This window comes from Equus przewalskii, chromosome 21 (assembly GCF_037783145.1).
Source record: "Equus przewalskii isolate Varuska chromosome 21, EquPr2, whole genome shotgun sequence".
Lineage (NCBI taxonomy): Eukaryota > Metazoa > Chordata > Mammalia > Perissodactyla > Equidae > Equus > Equus przewalskii.
In genome coordinates, this window is record NC_091851.1 from 437,745 (window position 1) to 458,924 (window position 21,180).

The 21,180-nt window shown below is 50.7% G+C and overlaps 1 protein-coding gene across 19 annotated transcripts in view; it reads right to left on the reverse strand.

The window, feature by feature from the left end:
• The window catches only part of NINL (ninein like), a 134,728-nt gene that overhangs the window by 58,784 nt on the left and 54,764 nt on the right, over positions 1–21,180 (reverse strand). For 12 of the 19 annotated variants that reach the window (XR_011531007.1, XR_011531008.1, XR_011531009.1 and 9 more), the window contains 6 exons: positions 17,312–17,408; positions 11,825–11,994; positions 9,851–9,917; positions 7,068–7,258; positions 6,148–6,300; positions 3,502–3,672 (listed from right to left, as the gene is read on the reverse strand). Coding sequence is in view for 12 of the 19 variants with exons in the window: in XM_070588929.1 (XP_070445030.1) it covers positions 3,502–3,672; positions 6,148–6,300; positions 7,068–7,258; positions 9,851–9,917; positions 11,825–11,994; positions 17,312–17,408 (849 nt within the window). In the remaining 7 variants the exon portion in view is untranslated. Of the gene's footprint in view, positions 1–3,501; positions 3,673–6,147; positions 6,301–7,067; positions 7,259–9,850; positions 9,918–11,824; positions 11,995–16,937; positions 17,122–17,311; positions 17,409–21,180 lie in introns of all 19 variants that reach the window. The other 7 variants (XM_070588936.1, XM_070588934.1, XM_070588935.1 and 4 more) reach the window with 3 other exon arrangements.

Consider the following 21,180-nt stretch of genomic DNA (forward strand, 5'->3'; position numbering starts at 1 on the left):
CAGAAGAGGGAAGCCTCCTGTGAAATCAGTCGATGTACAGAGCACGTGGCCTTGGTGAGCTGCGCGAGGACACCTGACCTGAGGCCAGTGCCACCAAGAAGTGAGCGAGGGACAGCAGGGTGAGGGTCCTGACAACAGCCTGCAGCACCAAGCCCTTGGTGCTAACGTCCTTCTCCCTGACTGCCCACGCAGCTGAGCCCCTGACGACCCCTCTGCTTAGAGCCATTTTGAGTCAGTATTTTGCCATTTCAAACTAAGAGAATCCTGACTAATCTGTCTCTGTGAAATGCATGGATGGACGGGTGGTTCTGCTGGTGGAAAATGACCTATCAGAGAGAGATGAGCCGCAGCCAGGCAGTCCAGAGAGGGGAGCATTCTTTTCCCCTCAAGATTTTGAAAAGAAAAGAACAATTTATGTTATACGTATTGTACCACAATAAAAAAAAAATAGAACAAAGTACATCCACGTGCCCCTCTGCTAACTGATCAGTAACTCATACTTTGTCACGCTTACTTTTTTAGCGCTGGGTATTCTTGACCTGTTTCCTTCTATGACGTCTAAAATTATAAACAGTCACACACAAGCCCAAGTGCAGGCGCCACATCAGGGCCTGCAGAGAGAGAGGACGGCAGGCAGCTCCAGGTGGGAAGGAGGTGTGCTCCCTTTTTTTAACTTATAAAATAGAGGCTAGAATTTCCACTGCTTCTCTACTGCCCAAGTGCTTCTGAAGAGAAACGACGTGAAAGGTGGAGCACGTGGCACAATCTGGGAATCGCGAGCTGCTATGACACAGGTGCAAACTTCCCAGCAATGCTATCACCAGGGGTGCAAAGAAACGACAGAAACAGGCCACAGCAGCAGCTTCCTGACCAAGAAGAAAGGAGTCATCCCAAACTGCAAGGCGTGGGTGGGGGCCAGCCTCCAAGATGAGCCTGGGGGCTCCTCACCCCCTGGCATTCACATCTCTGTACTCCCCTCCCACACTGAACAGCGCTAACCGGCGTAACCCACAGGGTACTGAGGAAGTAACAGTGTGTGACTGCCCAGATAGGGCGTGGAAGACCTGTGGCCTCCTCCTTGCTCTCTTGGATCTTCCTCTAGGGAAGCCAGCTGCCATGTTGTGAGGATGCTCAAGCAGCCCTGGGAGAGGCCCACGCGGCAAGGAATGGAGGCCTCCCACCTCTGGCGAACATCAACTTGCCATCCTGGAAGCGGAGGCTTGGCCCCAGTCAGGCCTTCTGAAGACTGCATGTGGCTGACACCTCATGGGAGACCCCGGCTAGGACCACCCAGTTGTGCAGCTCTCAAATTCCTCACCCACAGCAATTGCATGAGATGAGAAACGTCGATTATTTTCAGGTACAACTTAGTGATAATCTGTTGAGGAGGGACAGACAACGGACTCAGGGCCTCCTCACAGAGCAGCAGCAGCTGGAACAGCGCTCTCTTGGGCACTCTGAAGTTCAGGAAGAAGCACTCTGAAGGAGCCAGGGTCTCGAGAAGCTGGATGCATGATGCCAGCACATCCAGGCCAAAGGCTTGCCCAGCTGGGCACTTCCTTCCCAAGGGAAACAACTTTTTTAGGTCAGCAGCTTGCAGTCTTGACTGCCAGTGTCACAGGTAAGCACTTAATGACAGCAGTGCAGGCAGGAAGAGTCCCGCTGTGTGTGCCAGGACACCCCAACCGCCTGCCCGGCTCACTGGTGGCACCTGCCCGGCTCGCTGGTGCACCCACCCACCCGAACGCCTGCTCTGGCTGTGTGCCCTCAGGCAGCCACCCATCTGTCAGGTGAGACTAAACACCTTCAGCGCTGTGTGAGCATTAAAGTCACACTTGAGAGGTCCCCGCTCAGTGCCGAGCTGCTGAGAGCAGCTCAGTAAACGTCGCTGCCGTTCAATAAAATGGAATAAAATCCTGAATGCAACTGGTAAATCATAAATTGGTATAGAAATGGAAATAATCTCCGATAGCAGGAAAGTAATGAAAAGAGCAAGTTCTGAAACGTCAGAAGCGAGGTGGAGACTCACCGACGGTCAGACTGTGATGGCAGCCAGCACACCTCCAAACGCAGGGAACCCGGAGCAGCATTTCAGGGACAACCCCCAAACCGGGAGCCCCTCTGGCTCTTTGCCCTCCATCTGGGGGAAATTTTTGGCAATCCTGGCTCAGCCTCTGGCTCTCAGAACAGCTCGAATGGCCAGATGTCCACATCTGGCCTTGCCATCCAGCCTCTGCCCAGGCCCAGACTTGGCAACGGCTGAGTTTAGGCCAAGGGGGTCTGGCCCAAGGAGTCAGGGAGACTGTCATAAGGGCTGTGTTTGCACTCCTTTGCGGACTAACGACATTTTTGGAGGCAACGTGACAGAACTTATCAAGAGTTAAAATGTGTAACTTCAGGAATCTACCCTCAGAGAAACACCAGCACAGAAGCAGGAGGATGTACGTGTCTTACAGATGCGGAAATTTGTAAGACAAAAAAATTGGAAAAAATCTGCACGTCCAACAATAGGAAAAAGTAAACATAAATTAGCAAGATATACAGTATGACAGGATATTTGCAAAAGAATTTTTTTAATTGGAATGTCCAAATACCTATTTCTTTTCTGTGCCAGGGAAGAGATGTGCAGGACGCCCACTAAGCCATTACCTACCCCACCCCTGGAGGCCAGGAGCAAAGGGACAAAAGGCTTTCTTGTTTACTTTATAGATTTCTGCATATTTGACCTTTTTTTACAACAGGAAATGAAATTTGGAAATGAAAATAATCAGTCTAGCTCGCTACACTTCCCCCAGGATTCTTCCCTCACCCGCGGCCAGCCGGCCCCTGGACACACCTGGCTTTGCCACCCCACCCAGGGCAGAGCTCCCCCCAAACCCCAAGGGGCTGATGCTGCACCCTGGGGGAGGGACAGCTGGCTCTGGGAGAGGCCAGGCTCCCGGAGGCTCCCGTGGGAGGCACGGGGCAGCAGGGGTCGCTGTGCAGGGAGGAGAGCTCAGCTGCTGGCAGGCGGCTCTGGGCAGAACTCTGTTCACCATGGAGCCCGTCCTCAACAAAACAGTAATGCTCACACCTTGGGGACAGCGACACAGAGTAAGATGTCTCCACTACAGGGAAGGGGATGTCCTTCCCTCGTCTGTGGGCCTCACCTCCCTCATCCAGGTAAAGAGAACATCTCCAGAGGCCAATGTGCACTGTGGGGACATCTAAGATACTGGACCTACCTTCAAGCGGGTCTGCTTCAGACTACTGTTGTCTCTGCTTTTTATTTATTATTTTCTTAAGTTAAAATTTCCTATAATTTAATAGCAAAAAAATAAAGAAGAAAGTGATTCCACCTGGCCCTACCTACATGGGGCTCTCTGCCCAGAGTGCATGACCTGTGTCTGTGGGGTACTCCGTCCAGCCTCTTCTGTGGGCAGCTGGCCCTGGGTCCCCTGCCCGGCCCCACACCGCCAGGACGTCTCCCGCAGGGGCAGCCATGAGCAACCAGTTCCAAACCTGCAAGACCTCCCTGCCGTTCTGAATCCCCTCCTGGGCCCACAGGGCGATGAGCTGCTCGGGAAAGGCGAAGCCGCTGCCGTCATCCACGCTGCAGAAGAGGCGCAGGCCTGAGCACACGGACACGAGGGACGATGGAGTGGTGGCCTGACAGCTGCCCTCCTCGGGGCCCTGCACGTGGGGAATGGGAAGACGCCCATGAGCACACAGGCCCCCTGAGGCCACGTCTGGCCATCTGTAATGTTTTCTGACCTTGCCAGCCTGTGCTCGGCCCTTTGCTGTCTCTACGAGGCCTGACAGCAACAACCCACATGGTTACTGCTGGCTCCGTTTCCCAGACCAGGAAACAAGGCTGGCACTGTTACAGGACTTGCCTGAGAACGCACGGCTCTGCAGGTGGCAGAGTGGGGATTTGAACCTGGGGCTCCTAACACCCAGCCCAGCATGGTCTCCTACCACCCACCCAAGGCCTCGTGCATGGATTGTGTCCCAGCGCCCACGTGGCCTGACTGGTCAGCACATGTTGCTTAGTGGGAGACACAAAGAATAGGGTTTTAACATCTCGCCCCGGAATTAGCAACAGTGTGAGCCTGGCCTCACAAAGGAAGAGCCCAAGAAAGTGTGTCCCAGTGGTAGGAAATTCAATCTGTAGAAAGAAACCCAAGACAGGCTTGAAAAAAAGAAGTGGGATGGCCCAAGCAAAGTCACACATTTCCACAGGACTCGGAAACACGCAGCTCATGGCTGAAAGTCTCGTAGTTTTAAGATGAAGGCAAAAAAATCCCTGGGCCAGACAGCTGAGCTGTCAGGCTTAGGGGGAATAAGGATCTGCAGGGCAAGATTCCTCTCCTTGAAGTGTTTCCTGCCCAGGCAGGGCCCGTCAGAACAAGCATCTGCTGTCTGGGGCCACAGAACTGAGGAGCGAAAGCCCCTTCCTTCAGGCCTCCAGGGCTCCTGTCACACCTGCAGAGCCACTCTCCTCATGGGCACCAGTGTCTCCTTGCTCTTCCCAAAGACCCCCAGCCTGTCCTGTTGCCTGAAACACCCCCCCAACACTTCCACGGCTGGCCCTCCCTCAGGGCTCTGCTCAGATGGCACTCCACGAACCAGTTCACTCACCTCCTCAAACAGGTGCTCACTGGCGCACGTGCCAGTGATGCAAGGTCCACAGGCAGTGGCTGCACGCCCTGTCCATTCTCAGCAGGGTCCCTGCCTCTCCATAAACAGTTACTGTAGGACTGGGTGCTCACTAAGCTCTGCAGGGTGCTTTGCAACCCTCCAAGGCAGGCGTTTCACCCCTTTTACAGAAGGGAAGAAGGCAGCTCAGGAAGACTAGGTAACATGGCCATGGCCACCATGGAGCAGCTCAAACATCTGAATGCACCCGGACCATGGCCACCTCCTTCCCACGACCTCCTCTCCAACGACCGGGAGCTGGAGGACAGGTGCTGCCACTCTGGTCCCCACAGCAGTAGGCCGCCTGCTCCCCGACAAGCACAGGGGCAGGGCTGGGGCACGCCTCCATCTGCGGCACATATCCGAGGGCAAGCACTACCATGCCACGCCACGCCACAGAGTCCACATGCACAGGATGCGACCCCCCACCCCGCAGTCATGTCACCTTCGGTCACCTTCTGGGCAGGGAGGGGTTGTTCTGAGGGCCACCTGCCTCTGCCCAGAGATGGGGTCTTGCCCAGCCTCCTTCCTGCAACCCACGGCTCACGACCCTCTCTAGCTGAGCCTCTGTATCAGGACACAGGAAAAGAGGCGGCTCCCTGTCACAGAAGGCGTCCTCCCTCCACCAGCTCTGAGCATGACTCATTGGGATCTCACTGTGGCATCTGACGGTGCGCAGCCTGACACCTTCCCTCAGCGCTCCTGGTTTCTTCTTTACCTGTTCTCGTTGACCGAAAATTCAGAAACCTAACTGTCAGACATCCCCAGCCCCGCAGAGAACAATGCGACTGTTCCTGCACCGCAGCGCACCAGCTGCGGGATCAGCTCCGTCAGCAAAGAAGCGTCAGCGAGACTCCACAAAGCAACCGTGCCTGTGGCGGGAGAGGGAGGTTGTACTGTCGTGGGATTGAGAAAAGTCAAACGCTATGCCAACAGTCACTGAACAAAATCACAATTTAAATAACCGCCTAACATCTGGTCTCCTCCAACTGCAGAGACCTGGTGTGTGTATGACAGGGAAAATTCAGGAATATGGGACGGGGAGAGGCCAGGTTAAGGAGTACTTGGAGGGCTAATTCTTGGGAAGGGACGGAATCCTTCACTGACTGCTCTCACCGCACCACGATGCGGAGGAGACATGAGGAACCACCATGGAATCCTCATAAAACCCCTATGAGGTGTGTCCATTTGTTACAGATGACGGGCCTGAGGCTCAGAGAAGGTGAGTAACTCACCCAGTGACACACAGCTAGGGAGGAGCAATGTCAGATCAGTTCCAAGCTATGTGTAGTTCTAGAGTCTAAGTCACATGACCTCCCACTTACACACGTGTATGTACACGCCTGGACCAACTCCTGGGCAGCTCACTGTGGTGACACAGGCAGAGAGATCAGGCCTATGAAATGTGCTGAAGGCCAGAGGGTGACAGCAGCTACTGCTGTGGCTCAAGATTTAACTGTCCCATTTTACCTGGAACTGAGACCAGGATCTGCTCGGTTTGACAGGAGTGGAAGGTTCCAGAAGTGAAGTGGGCCCATAATTGAACAGACCAAGCTGGAATTCCTCAAGACTCACTCTGCCGTCTCCATCTTGATCCAGTTTGTGAAACAGGTCTTCGAGTTCCTGAACAAAGGCCACCACAGCTCTGCTCAGACGCTCCAGCCACAAGGAGCTGCATGCCAGCACCGCCACCCAGGCCCGCGGACACCCCTCGCTCCCTCCCTCCCTCCCCAGGTAGGGCAGGCTGCTGGCCCTTATCCAAACGCAAACTGTCTGGGTCACAGCTGTCCTCCCCCAGCTCTGGCTTCTAAAGCTACATGCCCGGCCAGCTTCCATCCAGACGTGAACAGCACCACCTGAACTTCCTAAACCCCACACACCCAGGCAGAGCCTGCTGCGCGGGCCCGGGCAGGGCTGTGGGGAGAAGATGTCCAGAAAAGCATGGCCGGGGCCGCAGGCAGCTGAGGGTCTAGCAAGAGTGGCAGGGCTGAGAGTAACTTTAGCAGGTGGGGCCTGCCCCCACCACTGCCTGCCCCTCGGCCAACAGGAGGAAAGAGGGATGAAACAGCTGTTGGGGAGTGCAAGCACTCTCCGAGGGCATCTTATTTGGGCTGGGAGGTAGAACTGGGCCATGCAGGAAGGGGAAAGGGCATTCCAGGCAGAGAAAGGATCCCGAATGAAGGTGCTCAGTAGCTGGCAAGGCCGGGGCCACGCGTGGTCAGAAAAGGACCTGTGACTTGGGCACTTGGGAGTCATCAAAGGATTTCAGACCAGAAGTGATACAACTGAATGTGTTCTGAAGGGTGTAGGGATTTTCCAGACCCAAAACCAACCATGACCATCGCAAAGAACAAGCCATTCAGGGTGGTCTGTCCCGGCCCCCGTCTTACCGCCTCCTCAAGTCCCTGGAGCCCAATGCTCTGGCAGACCAGAGCCAGCTCCTGCTCGTTGAGGTGGCCGCTGCTGCCGACACCTAGCTCTTCCCAGATGCTCCGGACCTGGCTCTCAGGGGTGTCAAAGGAGGGGCTGCAGGACTTCCGAGAGCTCCCAAAGACCTCAGAACCCCAGGCTGGCAGCTGGCCTGAAGCAGGGGGAGTGACAGGTAAATGCAGTGCTCCAGGTGAGAGCGCTCAGGGGAACCACACCAATGCCAGTAACTTACTCTGAAACCAGACGGAGTGATGGATGGATGCAGGGGATGCATGAGCATCAAAGCATCAAAAGTGGAACCCAGGTGGCGGGTACATGGTGCTCACAATACAGTTCTTTCAACTGCATTCTATGCAAATTTTCATACTAAGATGTCAAGGGGAAATCTCTGCTCCACATGGGGAAAGCATTTTCTGAAGAAAACCTACCAAAGTCACACTATTCAAAGTACATAAAAGAGGGCTGCAGTACTTGTCCCTACAATAAAAAGATCAGGTTTTTTTAAAAATAATTTTTATGAGCTTTTCAAACCTACCCAAAGTATAGAGCCCCATCCAGGGAGCACCCTTGCACTGTCACTCAGGCTGGGCGATGATCGGCACTTTGCCCCCCTGGCTTCATCTATCCCCTTTTCGTTATTGCTGAAGCATTTGAAAGCAAATCCTAGATCTCAAGTTTTCACCCCCACATATTTAGTACGTATTTCTGAAAAATACAGACATTTTCTTATAAAACCACAATACTACTATCACACCTAACAAACCAACAGTCATTTTCCAACTGTCTCAAAAAGTCTTCCTGCAGCTGATTCGTTTGAATCAGCATCAAAGAGAGCCCCCAGTGGCCTCCGTGGTCACTTCCCCTAGGTCTTCCAATCACGAGCCACTCTCCCGCCCCAGCCAGCACCGCCGTGGCTAACACACCGACCAGCTGTTCCGCAGAATGCTTCCCCATCCCGGATCTGCTTGTCTGCCTCCTCGTGCTGTCACTTAACTTGTTCCTCTATCCCTAATATTTCCCGTAAATTTGAAGTTCCTCAAAGGCTAGTTTCAATCCAGGCTCAGTTTTTTCTTTTTACTTTTTCTTTTGGCAAATACACTGCACAGGGGGGGCTGTGTACTCCATACCCCCTTACATCAGGAGGCACAGGTGACTTGGAGATGCAAAGACTCATCAGTGGGTTTGCCTGACAGATGGCCAGCTTTCATAACTTTTCTACTTTAGCCAGTTGACTTACTGATATTTCTGAAGCTCTGCCAGAGAGACAGCCGTGGAAGAGGACAGGCGTGGGGGCTACCTGTGCGGAGCAATCCACCATGAGCCATGCTTCACACTAGATGCCCCTCTACGTTCAGTCCACGCTGCCCACTCGACAGAGCTTAAAGAGGCCCTTCCCCCTGACTCAAACCTTGGACAACTCTGGTTCTACGTCAGTGGTCTGGACCTCCTGGGAGATGAACTGCCTTGGCGTCAACTTCTTTGATAACCCGACTAATAATCAGAAAGCCACTTTCCCCACCAACCCCAGGGAAAGCCAGGCCTCCACACTCACAAACACCGCCATGGGTTGCGTTGAAGAAAATGCGAGGAAAGGCCTGGGCAGGAAAGGGCCACCTCTGAGATCCCTTCCAGCTTCAAGTGGGTATTTTAATTCCATTAAAAGTATAATTAAGTAAATTTCATTTGCTTAGAAATGAAATTCCTAAGTAAAAATGCAAAAGCAATTCTGATTTTGGGATTTATTTCCCAGGGCTGGCAGAATAGGTAAATAAATCCTTTGAGGTTTGACGTGATCATGATGACTGTCGGTTCCAACCTGAAAAGGTTCTATTCGAGGCTGGGAAGATGCTGACCTGGTCTCCAGGCAGAGGGCACCGAGACCACTGTGGGAAGAGCCTCCCCCAGGAGCCTTCCTTTCCCCAGCCTAGACTCTTAGTGCAGGGAAAGTAAAGCGTGATCGTGGCTGCTCTTCCTGAAACAAGGGGTCTGTCTGCTTTGCCTGGCAGCACAGGCAGATACTCGGGTCGGCCCCCTGACGTCCAATGAGGTAAACTGTGAGCAACGGCCCTAGTGCTCGAGGACCACCATCCACAGGGTGCTCAGTCCCACCTGCTGAACTTTCACTTCAGCAGAAGTTCAAGGGCAGTCCCGAACCCCCATCTCCAAGCCAAACTTCTGCACTGTCTGCCCTATGAAAACCTTGTGTGGGAGGCATCTGTAAGGCATCCACAGACTCACGTGCTGACGCACTGCAATTTGCTTAAGTACACCCGCTGCTGACTACTGGGGATACTGTAAGGCTCGTGAGGACCGGGGCCCCCTCTTACACGCCGTCTGGGGCACAGATAGGGCCCTGGTGGGTGCCAAGGCTGCTGGCCCACAGCAGGGGGGAGGCTGCACCCAGGCCAGGCACATTAGGGTGGGCCCTGGAAGCAATGGGTCTGAGACCCCAGGGCCTTGCCTGCCAGCTGGGGTCACATTGGTCCTCAGAGACTGTGAATTGCGGCAGAACCATCCTGCTGTCTTAGCCAGCAGACTCTCCCCAACGGTCTGACCTCAGGGTCAGGGGATGCAGAGGACCAGGTGACGCCCTCACAGCTTGGACCACAGCTGGAGAAGGGGCCCACGGCACACTTCCCAGGCAGTGACACTTGGCTGGCTCACTGTGTGAAGACCCAACTCCCAGGGCTTTCAAATCACTGGTCAAAGGCAGACAGCATGAAACAGGAGGCTGTGACTTTACCTTGTGCTTCAAACAATTCATTCTGAGGTTCTTTAGCACTTTTGGCTTCTTCATCTGACTTGAGACTCTGTAGAAAAGCCAAAAGAGAAGGACTTGAATCCCCCAGAGGATGTAGCAGTGGACAGAGCACCAAGAAGAAACAGAACAGTGTATTTTGGGGCCAGGTATGCATGACTAAGAAAGAGGACCAACAGCTTGGTGAGGTGCAACTCTTCCAAACAAAACCCCATGCCTACAGGAAGGGAGGCCTTCAGCCAAGGCGTGAGGCCCAGCCCACACCAACTCCCTCTCACAGACACAGGGACGTGGCTTGTTTTGCACATGGAGGGCTCCTCAACATAAACCAAACATCATTGTAGCTCACAATGGGAGCACAATCAAGCACAGAGACCTAACAGGAGAGAAGAGCACTCCTCAGCCAGCTGCTTTTCAGGAGGAGCAGCCCTGGGGCTTCAGGCAAAGTTCCAGCACAGGACAGTCGCCTCGCCCACATCAGTCTGGCCAACAGTCGGAGGGACAGCAGGTCTCTGTCCCTTCAGGAGCTCCGGGGGACAGCCCAGTGGGTAGCAAGCACTTCACACCTCAGTGCCACTTGTAAGCCGCACCAAAGGGATCAGGCCATCAAGAAACACCTGACTCAAGTAAAAATCTCATGTTTCTGCGACCGAGTCAGCTGATGACAAAGTCACAATGTGCTTCTGACAGGTGCTGTGCGTCCCTGACTGACTGTGGAAGGAATGGCCTGTTCACCAAGACTCAGCCCTCCTCAGAGCCGGCACCGAACTGAGGGCAGCAATCTGGGCACAGGTGGGATGCCCCATTTTTCTAATGCATTCCACCCAACTGGCAACCCCCATGTTCTCCTTCTGGGGATCAAAGAGGGTTTCAAGCAGCTGAACGGCACCACAAAGATGGAGCAGACTGAGCCTTTCATCCCTGTGGGCCAAATTTAAAAAGAGAATAAAAAAGCGATGTCTGGGATTTGTTGGTGCTGCCCAGGTGCAGCACGTCCCTGAGAGAAGAGACTCTAGGACTTAAATATGTATGTGTTTGTTCTTCCTGTTTGCCTCCACAAATGTTGAAAATATAAACAAATTAACTTGGGAGCCCAGAGCTGTCTTATTAAGGGTAAGTCCCCATAGAGCCCATCTGACAAAGGTGACATCACGGACAGTGGGAGCTAGGAATCTTCAGAAAGCCTTAAAAACAGATGTAACGAGTCCACAATTAACTCGCAGGATGTGTATCTGCCTTGTGGATGGCTTGATGAGCGGTGCTTAGGTCCACGCCCCGGATGTGAACCCACAAACCCTGGGCCACCGAAGCAGAGCATGCTGAATTTAACCACTATGTCACCAGGCTGGCCCCTGGATGCACGTCTCGACACGAAGGCAGTAAGGCCCCAGGAGCTGGTCTCCTGGTCAGGCCTTGTGTCCTCAGGGAACAGCTCAGGGAGACCAGTGGCCAGAATCGACTCCCAAGGCCCTGGGAGGCATCTGACACGTACTCATTGAGCTGTAGATGAGGCGTAAACATGTGGGCCTCTGTACATCCTAAGTGTAAGCGTTCAAGGCAGGGGGAACTGTGGGTTTGGAGCATCCAATTCCTAACGTTGGAGCTGCATCAGAGAGGCACCCGCCCTCTTCCATCCTCGGCAGATCAACATTTCACTCCAATGACCATTAAAACAGCCTCCTTGCAGTGTCGGGGAGTACGTGGCAGTGGCGAGTAGGAATTTGTGCACAAACTCTCCACTGTCCAATGTCTAATGGAATACACTCTGCGCCCAACTGCCCATGAGACTCGGAGACACTTTAGAATGAAATATCATTCCCCAAAGTGCAGCCGCACTTGTGGCAACAAGACGCCCAGGATGCCACCCCCACACCCATGGTCATGTCACACGAGCACTAAGTGAAACGTTAGCCCCCAAAACTGGGCAGCCTGGGGTGAGTAAGAGAGGACTCGACCCACCTCCACACTTTCCAGAGATGCAGAATGCTGGAGCTGACTTCTTACGCTGGCCCTGGCTTGCTCTGGTAAACATTTGGCTCCGGTCGCAGAGTCACACGGCTCGGGCCAGCTACGACGGCCATACCACTTAGAGCCACTCACATACTTTGGCGGCACAGCATGGGAGGCAGCTGGAAAGAAAACGGGAGGTTTGGTGGGGGCCATGAATGCCATGGACACACCCTTTAAGGAGGTGCCCGTTCTGATGCAGAGTGTCTCTCTCATGGACAGGTACTTTTATGTGCACAAAAAATGTCTGCAGAAACAGAAGAAGCAGCTAGCAGTGGTTATCCTGCTCCCAAGGGGGCAGACCGAGAAAGCCAGGCTGGAAACAGGGACTTTCCACTCCAAACTCTATGCGCTGTTTAAATTTTTTTTTTTTTTGGAAGATTAGTCCTGAGCTAACAGCTGCCGCCAAGCCTCCTCCTTTTGCTGAGGAAGACTGGCCCTGAGCTAACATCTGTGCTCATCTTTCCTCTACTTTATATGTGGGACACCTACCACAGCATGGCGTGCCAAGCGGTGCCATTTCCGCACCTGGGATCTGAACTGGCGAACCCTGGGCCACCGAAGCGGAATGTGCGAACTTAACGGCTGTGCCACCGGGCCGGCCCCTGTTCAAATTTTTTCGAGTATATTTTGCTTTTGTTCATGTAATAAAAAACTAATGCAAAAATCTAGCTTTTTATGCAAAGAAAAAAGCTCTCCAAGAACCCAGCAACACACTGTTCTAGAGACTGGAAGGCCACTTCCCACTGTGTTCACTCTAGGACCCCTCCGGATGGGACTGCGGGGAATGGTGGGGTGAGCCAGACCCAGCCGGGAAGGCTCAGACTCCCACAGCTCCAGAGTCTGGGGCAGAGGCGGGCACAGATCTCAGTTCTGGGAAGTGTGAGAATCCCACTGGTGATGCCAGTGAGAGACAGAAACTGGGGACGAGGCAGGAGTTTCAGGGAGGGGTACGCTAAGTTCCCCATGGGACACACAGGCTGTGAAGTGACAGTGTGACACTCAAGGCAGCTGACAGCATGCAAGGTGACTATATAATTTCCCACTCCACCAGGACACTCTGGGGTCATCATGGGCACCATTCCTAATCACCTGGGACAGCAGGCATCCACAGGCCTAGCCCAGCAAACTCTCACCACGTGACGGAGCTCATGGGACACGCTCAAGGGAGGGGAGAGTGTCCAAGCCAGCAGAGAGAAAACAGGAGAATCTGTGAGCGAACCTGCCAGTGTTGAGAAGGGTGAACTACAAACATGGAGAAAGGCTCCCACAGAGTTGCCGAGAGGGTGGACAAGAGATGCGTGAGTAAAGCTCCTGCCTCTGAATGGGTTCCGCTTTCAGGGCAGCTGCGGGCTGGCTATGGTGGGTGGGAGGTCCTCCTCCTTTCACCCTGAGGCAGTGTAGGAAGAGGACATTCGTGTCGGGAGGCAAGTGGGAAGCTGTGGCACATTTGGGAAACCAGGTAGCAGGAATGTTGGAGGTGAGCCCTGGCACACCCCCTGAGCCATCAGATCCCGCAGAAACAGAGCCCTGTCCCCACCCCTGCACATGGCCACTTTCCAGGGCTCAGCCTGCTCCTCGGCACACCTGGAGATCGTGCAACCAGCACGCGTTCCCCCTTCCCAGGCTCGATGTTGCTTCCTTCCACTCCATCCTTAGTTCACTCCCAGTCCACGCCTGGAGTCCCGCCCTGGCCTGATGCTGCCCCTCGTCTTCGTCACTGCCAGCCAGTCAGCACCTTCTTTAGAGCAACGAGTTGCACGGAAAACATACGCCCTTTTCATGTTCTCATAAGAACAGTTCAAAAACATCGCACCTCCCTCCCTCCAACAGAGAGAAATGCTACTCTAGAAAAGAGTGTCCACGAGGCAAGTCAGGACACAAACAAGAAAGGGAGAGGAAGACGGTAAAAATGAGTGGGGCAGCTTTCCCCTCCCCACAGAGTCACAGGAGTCACACACTCTTGGGGAGGGGAGGACAGTAAGTCACTCGGGCCGAGCATCTTCCCAATGTGCGCAACAGGCCAGTCCCTCATCCCACATGCCAGAGGGCTGCAGAGCACAAGACCACAGCGCCCAACAAGGCCCCTCGGGGGCCCTGGTGGACAGCACACCTGCCATCTCAAACTCTGGACACCTGGTTGTGCCTTCTTGGTGTGCATATTTATTTATAGGAAAAGAATAACAAAGTCTAACAATTAAAATACATTCGGTTCTCTGTTCAATAAGGCCCTTTAATGAAAGGAGCGGAGTGACAGGGAAGCAGGGACATTCTTCAGAATCCGGGGCATGTGGTCCCACAACGACACGCTCCTTCCTCTAGTATCAAAAGCACGTTTTTCTGATCATGGTGGGACACCATGGCAAACAGACTAGAAAGCAGGGAGAGTGTTGCCACACATAGAGCAGCTCAGAGCCCTGAAGCAGCATGGACAGAGGGGGCCCAAGGAAGGAGGGAGGGAGGCCCAGGCCTGGTGGACACGAGACAGGCAGGCCAGCCAGTGAGCCTGGGGTGGGAAGCTGAAATGCATGCAGTCCTGGAGGGCACCAGGCAGGGCTCGCTCCGACTCTCAAGGAACCCCTCTGGCTACAGGACCACCAGGGCCCAGCTAAGCAGTGGGCACCCAGCCTCCGTGGACGGGAGTTGGGAGAGGGTCGCTGGGATGAGCATTGTCCACTGTCAGGAGAGGAAGTGTCGCAAGCCGAGCATGTGGCCATTTAGTAGAGGAAAGCTCTGAAATCCGAAAGAAAAAAAAAACCAACAAAACTGGAATTGGTGAGAGAAAGCACAAATCCTAGAATAGCTCCTGGTCTCTCTGGAGGAAGCGAGAACACCTCCCACCAGACAGCACAGTTTCAAGCTTCAAAGCACCACCCGTTCTCTGGCGCGAGGAGGGGAATGGATAATGCCAGCGACACCAAGCATTCTCCTTCCTTAAAACACATTCACATCCACCATCACATGATCACTTTCCAAAACCATGCCAGTTAGGATAGGCGAATGGCCTTCTTCACATCCCAAGGAGGCAAAGTGTGAGACAAAGCAGCCAATGACTCCCCGAGGGCCGCGCACAGAGCCACTGGGGGGGCTGCCTCTGACCCGGGTCTTCTTTTCCCACTTGGGGCCTCTTTACGCTGCACCCAGGTGTCTCTGCAACCAGCAGAGGAGGTGGGAAGAGGGCCGACCACCGGCACCTGGTGGAAGGAGCAGCTTCTGGCGACGGTGCGCACACAAGGGCCCAGGGCTTGAAGTTGGAAAACCAGGACTCGAATGGTGGCCCAAACTTAGTAGCCGTGGATCTTGGACAAAGCCCTTCACACCTCAGGGCTCAGTTTCCTTGCCTGAACAAGGGGTGTGATAACGCTACAGGACTTGTATGAGGGTTAAATGGGATCCATACAAAATGTACATAAAGCTCAGAGCCTGGCACACGGAAAATACTCAACGTGAGTCCTCGTCCCTTTCCACTTCCTCCCCCGCCCAGAGTCCCTCCCACCCTGCTACCCCTGTTAAGCCCAGTCAGGCACCTGCTCCTGAGGGAGAACCTGCCGTGGCAGGGGCCTGCTGCTGGGCAGAGGAAACGAGCTCCTTCCTCAGTCTGCTAATTTGTATCACCACTGCCATCCCCAGCTGCGTGGCCCCATGCAAGAGTGAAGAGGGAAAGGACCCACTACACTTCACTCACCCTCCTGACACTCATCAGAGGCAGAGAGGATCAGCCCGAAGCACGTCAGGGGACTTCCCTTGAGTTTGAGGCCCGAAAGAGCAGGCACAACCAACAAGCATGTCCGTCACCACCTTCCAACTCTCACCCCACAGTCTATACACCCCTAAGCAGACCTCCCTCCCAAACTCTCCCACCACCTCCTGACTGTTACCCAAGCCAGGCGGCTTTCCCCCAAGGAGGCCACTTCCACTCAGAAATGCTATCCTTGGGGCCAGCCCAGTGGCAGTTAAGTTTGCACACTCCACTTCAGCAGCCTAGGGTTTGCAGGTTTGGATCCCGGGTGCAGACCTAGCACCACTTGTCAAGGCATGCTGCGGCAGTGTCCCACATAAAATAGAGGAAGGTGGGCACTGATGTTAGCTCAGGGCCAGTCTTCCTCACAAAAAAAAAAAAAGAAAAGAAAGAAAGAAGTGCTCTTTGTCCCACCAGCCCCATATCAGTGACAGGACTCTAAGAAGTTATATTAGCACAGTAGAACTTTATTGTCTGAGACAAAAGATAAACTGAGGTCTGTCGGGGGTTGGTGGCATCCCACCTGCTCTGCCAATCTGACAAGTCCAGATAACACCTTACATCTGCACTGTACTTTCAACGCTTGAAATCTTCAATTCCTCCACATCTGTTTCATCTCGTCAGCACCCTATGCTATAAGGATAACACACTGTATTATTCAACATTTGTGATACTGTGATTACAATAAATACGTACATATTTGGTCTTCATCCTATCACTGGCACAGAGCTCCCAAAACCCTTGGAATTTCCTAAGTGATAAGAGCAACCGCACCTGAGTTCATGTTAACGAGGTGACTTTTGGAAAGCCCTTAAGGAGGGGGGTTTTTGCCAGGAGAACCAACCATAGTTATTAAGGGGTTAGAAGTTTCAGCCCCACCTCCTGACCTCCGGGGAGGGGAGGGGGCTGGAGATCAGGCTCAGTGACCCGGGACCAGGGATTTGATCAGTCATGTCTGCGTAATGAAGCTTCCACAAAAATCCAAAAGGACGGGGCTCAGAGAGCTGCCAGGCTGGGGAACATGTGGAGATGTAGGGAGAGTGGCGCCTGGAGAGAGCATGGGGGCTCCGTGCCCTGCCCCACACCTTGCCCTGTGCATCTCTTCCATCTGGATGTTCCTGAGTTGTATCATTTCATAATAAACCGGTGATTAGTAAGGAAACTGTTCTCCTGAGTTCTGTGAGCCACTCTGCAGATTAATCAAACCCAAGGAGGAGGTCATGGGAACCTCTGATTTACAGATGGTTGATCAGAAGCACAAGTGACAACCTGGACTTGCAACTGGCACGTGAAGTAGACGCACGCTTGCAGGACTGAGACCTTTACCTGTGGGATCTGACGCTGCCTCCAGATAGATCATGTCAGAATTCAGTTGAACTGGAGGACACCCAGCTGGTGCCAGAAAATTGCCTGGTGCAGGAAAAACGATCACACGTTTGTGGACCAGGCATGATAGATGTATTCAGAGGATGCCGTGTGCAAAACAGAGGAAGAGTTTTCCCTCACAACACTGTGTTACAAACAAGAAAACAAAAGAAGAAGTCCAAATGTTTCGTCCCAGTCAACATATCTGGGCAGTGAGAGAGTGGGGTTAGAGTTTAGTTCTCAGACCTGCTGGGTTCTTCAATCAGAATATTAATACTCCAGAGGGTAACAAATAATGAAAAGAAACGAAAAGCTAGAGGAGGAAATCCTCTTACCTGATTCCAAGGAACTACTGTCTCCATCCGAGAGGTCAACCCCAGCATCTGACGACAGCACTGCCACAAAACCGTCCTTAAATTCGTCAAAGGTCACCTGGGTGAAGTGAAGGAAAGAGGTCAACATGGCTTCCAACAGATCAGACACCTAATGTGTCAGCCTTGTTTCTTTTCCTCAGATGGAAACATCTTCTTGTTTCCTTTTGCATTGAGAACATTCATTTCATTTCTTCGAATATTTACTTAAGATTTTTTAAAACAGAAGAGTGTATAATAAGGAGTCAAAGTGAACGATAAACCCATCACCAAAAAAACACTCAACGCAATTTCATAGAAGTAAATCAAACAACATGATTAGAAAACAGTGAGAAAAGAGGGCTCTGATGACCATAATACATTCATTTCATAAAGAAAACATCATCTATCACCATCCCATCAAGAAACAACGCTGCCAGCACCTCAGAAGGCCAGGGCTCCTTTCCTGATTAAATCCGCTATCCCTACCCTGACCTCCACAAGAATAACGTCCTTGCTTTTAAACCTCCTTTATACACATCCCTAAACAATATGGTTTAGTTTTGCCTCTTTATGAATTTGATCTAACTGGAATTGCATGTATATATTCTTTTATGTCTTGCTTCTTAGACTCAATATTACTTCTGTAACATTCATCTAAGTTGCTATGCAAAATTCATTCCTTTTCTCTGCTGTATAGTATGTCACTGAGTAACTGTGCAGAAGTTTATTAATGCAATCTCCTGCTGATGGATGCTTCCAGTTTCCAGTGTCTGATAATTTTTAAAAACTGCTTTGAACAGTGTTGCACATGTGTCCTTACGAGTTTCTCTGGAGTGTATACCTAAGAGTGGGATTGCTGGGTCACAGAATACGCATTCAAATTCTCTTGGTGAATTGAATCTTTCGTCATTATAAAAGGCTAATCTTCTTTACTTCAGTTATGCTTCTTTCCATAAAGACCATTTTCTGTTACATCACAGAACAACTCCAGCTTTCTTTTTGTTAGTCTTTACATATCTTTTTCCAAACTGTTAATGTCAATTTTTTATATCCTTACATTTTAGATGTGTCTCCCATGAATAGTGTATAGTTGGATTTTTTTTCCAATCTGACAATCTTTATCTTTTAACTGAAACAGTCTATTTAGATTTAATGTAATTACTGATATATTTGGACTTAAATCTACTATTTTGTTTTGCGCTTTCAGTTTGACCTGCTTGGTTTTTCTTTCTTTCCTCTCTTTGGACTTACTGATTTTCGTAGGACTTCATTTTTCCCTTTATTAATTTAGAAGTTATATAGTCTATATCCATTCTCTTATTGTTTATCCTAGAAATTACAACACATATCCTTAGCTTAGTTTATTATTAACCTGAGTTTACTATTAAGTTAGTTTATTATTTACCTTAGCTTATCAAAGTTTACTATTAATCAATACTTTTACCTTTTTCCACAATAAAATGCCTGTGTAATACTTTAATTTCATTTACCACACTCCTGACTTTTATGCCTTTGTTATCATACATTTTAACTCTCTCTGTTTTAAACCCCCACAAATATTATTTTTTGTTTTCTAGAGTCAATGTTCATCCAGAATTATCCGAATATTTACTACTTTGTTTTTCATTTCTTCTTGACTTTCGGAACCTCTGTCCAGGATAACTTTCCATGTGCGTGAAGCACATCCTTTAGAATTCCACTGTTCGTAAGTATGCTGGGGCTAAACTCTTTTAGTTCAATTTTCTGGTTGTTTTTACTTCACTTTTATTCTCTTTTTTTTTTGAGCAGAAAGATAATTTATTAAAAGGATAGTGAGAATGACCCAGATGTCTGTTTAAGTAGAAGTGGTGAATAGACTGTGATATAGTCAGACAATGAAATATAACAATGGAAAAAACCCAAACCACTGACAGAAACAACATGTAAGTGTATCTCACAGACTTAATACTGAAGAAAAGAAGCCAGAAAGCATGCACTCAGCACAGAACGGATACTCCCACTTCTATAAAGTTCAGAAATAGGAAGAGCAGATCTACAGTGTCAGCATGGGGACAGTGGAAACCTGTGGTGGCAGAGGGACTGAAAGGGGAGATGGGGAGGGATTCAGGGCGCTGGCCACCCAGGTGTGCTTAGTGTGGAATATTCATGAAGCTGTGCTCTCTTCTCTGTGTACGCTTCAGTGGGAGTCACAGAGGAAGAAATCAACAGAAGAGCCATGAGGTAAGTCAAAATGTCACCAGCCAAGTGCTGGAGAAGCCAGGTTTGGGGCTGTAGGTCCAAACCTGCTTCCCACATCCGGCACTGAATGTGAGTGAGCATGCCTCTGCTGCTGCCACTAACCTAGATGCTGCTGTGTGCCTGTGGGCACCCCTGCCTGGGAAACGCACGCACCACGACCTGACGTTAGATGACACACACATTTGTTCACTTTCTGTCTCCCCAACTAGATACGAGCTCACCGCTGGCACACAGCAGGTGGTGTGTTTCCTCGACATCCTTGATAACTGAGCAGAATTCCCCTTCTCACGGACGCATTCTTTCACCCTTATTCTTAAAGAATATTTTTGCTGAGTATGGGGTTCAGGTTGGTAGCTGTTTTCTTCCAGCACACTGGAGGTATCCTTCCTCTGTCTTCTGGCTTCTTTGTCATATTTGAGAAGGCAGTCGTCAATCTAAATATAGCTCATTTTCAGGATATGTCTTTTTATCTCTGCCCACTTTTTTAAAATTATGAAACTTCTCATTTTGAGATAATTATAGATTCACATGCAGTTGTAGGAAAAATAGAGAGCTCCTGTATACTCATCTCTGGTTACTTTTAAGATGTTCTCTCTTTGTTTTCCTTCAGTTTTACAATAATATGGGCAGGTGTGGACTTCTTTTTATTTACGCTACTTGGAATCCCATGGGCTTTTGAAGTGCCAAATCTGTTCTGGAAATTGTTTAGCTATTATCTAGTCACATAATGTCACTCCTCATTCACTCCTTTCGTCTTGGGATTCCAACTAAAGGGATATTGGACTTTCTCACTCTATCTTTACCTTCTCTTCTTTTTATATCTTTATGCTGTGCTCTAGATGATTCCAGTTGATGAATGCTCTCTTCAGCTGTGCCTAATTTTTGTTAAACTTTTCCATTTAGGTTTTAATTTTGGTCATCATAATTTTCAGTTCTAAGAGTTTTACTTGATTCTTTGTTCAGGTTTGTTACATATCACTTTTTAGAGTTCCCTCTATCTTGTAAATACTTTCAAGCATGTTTTCTTAAAAAAATCTCTCCTGATGCAGTAACCATAGTTGTCTTTATATTTTGTGCCCAATAATTCCAGTACCTCACATTTCCATGGGTCTGCTTCTGTTGCCTGTTGTTTCTTCTGGTTCTTGCTCATCCTATCTTATTTCTGTGCCTAGTTATCCTTGACTGTATGCTGGTAACTGTATCTGACTATCACTTAGGAATAATTTCAGACCTGGGATGATGGTACTTTCTCAAGGACGGGCTCTTATTTGCTTTTGCCAGATTCCTGAGGTACCACTCATGCAGGACCACCTTGGTCTAAGTGCAAGGCCTGAGATTACCTAGACCACTGAGGGGACGCAAGCCCAGACAGCAAAAAGCACAACTGCTGATCTCCTTGTGGTTTTTCTTTACCCTGTAGGTGTTACCCTTTAGGACTCTGCCCTAAACTGGGGGCTGGTTTATCAGACTCTCTATATTTGGGCGAGCCAGGGTTTTCAAATATATCCCCTAGCCCTTTGAGACCCCCAAGACCACAGATCAATTTCACAGTTGCTTACTTAAGACCAGAAAATATTCTCAGGACAAATGGGGTTTTGTGTGCTGGGCTTACC